Source organism: Vicia villosa, linkage group LG2 (genome assembly GCF_029867415.1).
Source record: "Vicia villosa cultivar HV-30 ecotype Madison, WI linkage group LG2, Vvil1.0, whole genome shotgun sequence".
Taxonomy (NCBI): Eukaryota; Viridiplantae; Streptophyta; class Magnoliopsida; order Fabales; family Fabaceae; genus Vicia; species Vicia villosa.
In genome coordinates, this window is record NC_081181.1 from 91776221 (window position 1) to 91781525 (window position 5305).

General features: G+C 37.4%; 1 protein-coding gene across 1 annotated transcript; it reads left to right on the plus strand.

Annotated features, from left to right (window-relative positions):
• Window positions 1–789: 789 nt before the first annotated feature.
• LOC131649580 (cullin-3A-like) lies at window positions 790–2306 on the plus strand. The gene is made up of 2 exons (XM_058919334.1): window positions 790–1196; window positions 1328–2306. Exons 1-2 carry the CDS (start codon window positions 1039–1041, stop codon window positions 2304–2306), a joined length of 1137 nt encoding a protein of 378 aa, XP_058775317.1. The 5' UTR covers window positions 790–1038.
• Window positions 2307–5305: the final 2999 nt, after the last annotated feature.

The following is a 5305-nucleotide window of genomic DNA, read 5'->3' on the forward strand; positions in this document are numbered from 1 at the left end:
AACTCTATTCCAAAGAGTTATGGACAGGGAAGGAGGTTCACGTCCCGTAACTTTGACACCGGAACAGCGAGAAACCGTAAGACAATTGACGGTAAACGAGGCGAGACGCGATGCGGCGGAACGTGAAGTGGCTTTGAAGGCCCAAATGGAGGCAATGCAGAGTGTGCATCAGCGGCAAATGGAGGTCATAGCGAAGAGACAATCGGATATGGAGGCCCAAATGCAGCAATTTCTGCAATCGTTTGATGGAAACCAAAATGCGGGTGGTTATGCGCCGACTGATCAGGAGGGCAGAAATGATGATGAGTTTCCCGACCCGGACTGGTTGTTGATTTAATTTAGTTTTTATTTTGTTGTTACTTTTGATAAATGTATGATTTGATTGAATTATATATTGTATTTTGGATTGTATTTTGTGATCAATATATGATTTGATTGAATTGTATAAGATTCATTAAAATATGCTAACAATGGAAATTTATTATCACGGAACTTAACTTCTGTAATATTCACGAATTGTGAAATAACTTCCATACTTTTTTATGTATGTAAGTATGTAAGGGACGTTCGGAAATTAGCTTCCATATTATTTTAAATATATTTTTAAATTTTTTTTAAGGCGGCTCTTCATCACTATCACTACATTCAAATTCAATTGGGTTGTGAAACAATATTCAACTAATAAATTAGTTTAAACCGACAATGAGAATACAAATAAAATCAGTTAACATTAAAGCAGTTTATGATTTTGAATTAATGAGTTTGAGTTTAAAATAAAAATATGACAGAGCATAATATAACATAAGAGAAGATTTGAAATTGGAGTCAAAATTCAACAATTTTAAAGTTAATAGAGTCTTGAAACAAATTATTGTTTACATATTGTGGAAAATAACCTTGAGATTCGCAGAAGATACATGTGTGTGTGAAAGTCATTCACCAAAGTCGTCTTTTTCAGTCTACTTTCTATTAAAGTAGTATTTTTATTGTTATAAATAAATCCTTGTTTCAAGGACATCTCTTCAGCTTAAGGAGAAGATGAGTAACCAGAACAGAAAATTTCAGATAGAGGCTTTCAAATACCGAGACATCAAGGATCAGAACTATGCTGACAAGACATGGAACATTCTGGAACGTGCAATTCATGATATATTCATCCACAACAATAGTCATCTTGATTTCGAAGATCTTTACAGGTTATATTCAATAGCTCTTTAATTGCATATTCATGTTTTGGTTATAAGACTTTCTTGTTGTTTGTATGAAATCTGAGAGACAAATTTGTGAGCTATAAATTTCATGTTTCTAATATATTTTTTGGATTTAGACATGCTTACAATATGATTCTTCACAAGTTCGGCGAAAAGCTATATTCTGGACTAGTTGCCACCATGACTTCTCATCTTAATGAGATAGCTAGATCTGTTGAAGCCGCTTATGAAGGTTTGGTTCTTGAAGAATTAAACCGAAAATGGAATGATTATAATAAGGCTTTACATATGATTAGAGATATGCTGATGTACATGGATAGGACCTATGTCCCAAGCACCCAGAAGACACCTGTTTATGAACTTGGCCTAAACCTATGGAGAGAAAATGTTATTTACTCAAACCAGATAAGGACTCGACTATCGAGTACGCTTTTGGAATTAGTATATAGCGAGCGTGTCGGGGAAGATGTTAATGTAGAACTGATAAGAAACATAACAAAGATGCTGATGGATTTAGGTCCTTCTGTTTATGAACAAGAATTCGAGACTCCGTTTCTGCAAGGTTCAACTGAGTTCTACAAGGCTGAATCCCTTAAATTTATTGAGTGTTGTGAATGCGGGGATTATCTCAAAGAAACTGAGAGGCGTCTGAATGAGGAAATAGAGAGAGTGAGACATTACTTGGACCCTAAGACTGAAAAGAAGATTACGGATGTGGTCGAGAAAGAGATGATTGAGAATCACATGATTACATTAATCCATATGGAGAACTCTGGGTTAGTAAACATGCTTTGTGATGATAAATACGAGGATTTGGGTAGAATGTATAATTTGTTCGGCCGTGTTAATGATGGTCTCTCGAAGATATGTGAAGTGATGACTTCACACATTCGAGAGACCGTTAAACAGCTTAATACGGATCCAGAAAGATTGAAGGATTATGCTGAATTTGAGCATGGATTCTTGGATGCGAAAAATAAATACGACAAGATAATTAAATTGGCATTTAGTAATGACGAATTTTTCCAGAATGCTTGTAATTCTTCATTTGAATTTTTTGGTACAGAGGAAGAAGGAAAGTCCCAGATTGATTGAGGCAGCAATAGTCCATGAAGCAACTTGATAATGCATTTCCCCCACTACAGTCCTTTATATTTTTTTAAGCAGTGTGTGTGTTTGTATATTGTAATTATGAGTCACTGAGATGGTTCAATGTGAAAACTAACTATTTGGTTGCAGACAAAGTCATTCCTAGAAACTTCCTTATTCATGAAAGTAATTTGTTTATTGGAGTGTTTGTTGAATTGGTTGGTTATTTTATTTTATATATAGTTTACTTGATTTTTTTGTCATATTGCATGATTTTTATGGTGTAATCTAACTTACGGGAATACGTTCAATTATTCCAAAATATATCAAATGTGTGGCTTGTACATTTAAACAATTTGCTAGTCATCTTGATTTTTCTAAAATTGAGAGAATTTTTTATTTCACCTCATGTTTTTCTAGTGCATGACGTAAAATTTCTAAAATGTTTATCAAAATCAGAAATGCATTTTCGGTTCGCACTATAATAAACATTAACGCTGGAACTAACTGGAAATATAACTACGGTATGAAATCGTAAGTATATTTCCGGTTCTTAGAACACCTAAAAGGCACGCTGCATCTTCCCCTCCCATTACAGTTTCAAAAATAAACACAACAATTCTCTCAATTTTATTTTCACCAAATCAACCACATTTGCAACCGAAGTTGTTCGAAAGCATCAAACACCAGTATATCGAGCATCCAACCACAATCAATCAACAAAAAACAACCATAATCAAGTAAGTCATTTTTGAACTTTTTAGATTTTATGCAAAATCCACTCAAATGTGTGTTTTAGGTTAGAAATTAGGATTTTGTGGTTTGTTTTCAACATTATGAATCATTTTGTTTTAGACATGGGAAATACTTTCAATAAAGCAAAGGGCCAGAAACAGCCGGAATTACAGAATTCATCGCCGGAAAGCCACCTATCCAGGTCCGGGATCCATACAACTTACCAAGCGACACCACATTGTGCGCATCAGAATTACTCCCTCTAGGATGATAAATAACAGAACTAACTGAAAAATTACGTAATAATATACTACATTCCGCCGCTATAGGATCAAAAGAAGCATTAAAAGAAATAGAATTGATACAGTCTACCACTATCAAAGCATCAAATTGGAACACAACCTTGTCCAACCTAAGGTCAGTTGCCATTGGATACACCATTTAATTGCCAGAAGTTCTGCAGTGCTCACGTCAACCTCAATGTGAATTTTCTTTCTGGAAGCTAGAATGATTTCTTTCAATGGACTCTCGATCATACATCCATAAACCGTGTCCCCTACCTCAGAGAATCCAGCATCAATATGTGCAAAGTGAACATCCAGGGGGGAAGTCTCATGAACCCTATTAACAGCAGAATTCTTGTGTATATCATGACATGGGTTCACCCTGTCATATTCCTGGACGCAATCAGAAGCACCACCTGCAACCGCGACCGGACAACAAACTTTTTTCTGGAATACAACCAAATTTCTAGCATCCCATATTTTGTAAAGGCAAGCACAAATCAATTGAGAACTATAAGAGTCACCACACTTCAAAACCGACTGGATCCACTGGTTCACATCTAGACAAGGGGGAATACGATAGCAAATCGACGATGAAAACAGGACTTGTTTTGCAAAGACATAATCCATGAAAATATGTTGCACAGTCTTAATTCCTGAAGTACAGAAAGGGCAGGCAGGATGACGAGACATACCTTTCCTCAAAAGATTTCCTCTCGTGGGTAATATGTCCTTAGCTACCCGCCAAAGGAAGTTTCTTTGTCTGACCAAAATGGGTGCATTCCAAATCAGTTTCCAAAGCTTCAGATTTGATGGATTTGAAGGGCCAGGAATGAGAGAATCTTTGTAAGCCCGCGTTGCATGATACGCCGTTTTGACGGAAAACTCTCCATTCTTTTCAAAGTGCCACACCAACTTGTCTTCATTAGGTAACCTCGACAGCGGGATACTCACAATCTTTTTAGCTTCTTCAGCTGTGAATTTTCCAAGGATAGCATCTCTCTTCCAAACTCCAAGGTCTTTGTCGATAAGATCACTAACACAATCATTCTCCTCAACATTATTCGCTCCAAAGAGAATTTTAAATTCGTTGTTGCTCGGGATCCAACTATCCTTCAGGATCCTTACCTTTTCCCCATTTCCTATCCTCCCCCTAGCACCTCTCTGCACTACTTCCCTTGCTCCCATAATACTTCTCCACGCATAACTAGGATTGTAGCCCACATCACACTTGTCTATGGAGCCCCTAGGGAAGTATCTTCCTTTTAGGACTTTTCCCACCAAATATCCTTCCTGCGACAACAGCCTCCAATAGTGTTTCCCAAGAAGACTCGAGTTGAAGTCACTAATACCCCTAAATCCCAAACCTCCCACACCTTTCTCCTTTAACAATTTCTCCCAACTTAGCCAATGCAGCTTCCTCTCCCCGTTCCTCGCACCCCACCAGAAGTTTGCAATCAAGGACTCTATCTCGTGGCAAACATATTCAGGGATCTTGTAACAGCTCATCACGTACGTGGGAATAGCTTGAGCGATGGCCTTGATAAGGACTTCTTTCCCCGCTGAGGACAAGAACTTTTCTAACATTATGAATCATTACTAAGGTGTTAGAAATGTCTTTTTAATGATCAATGGCTATTTTTGTGTGTTCATTTATGGGGGTGAGGATCCATTAACGCACCTGTGAAATTACAGCCGAAACCGGAAATGCATTTCCAGTTTTCATCAAGAACAAAATCGGAAGCGCATTTTTTTCGTTTTTTCTTTTATGTGTTTTCAACATTTTTCCTTGAGTTAACATTTTTTCTAGGTTTCTACAAGATCAATGACTAAAAGAGCATCTCGATAGAGACATGACAAGGTAGCACAACATGCTTATGTGCAGAGAGAAAGGAGTCAGGCAACCCAGCCTCCTCCTACATCTGGACAGGCCATACCAAATGCACCACCTACAGCTCCATCTTTTGGTGTTCCTGCTGCAACTCC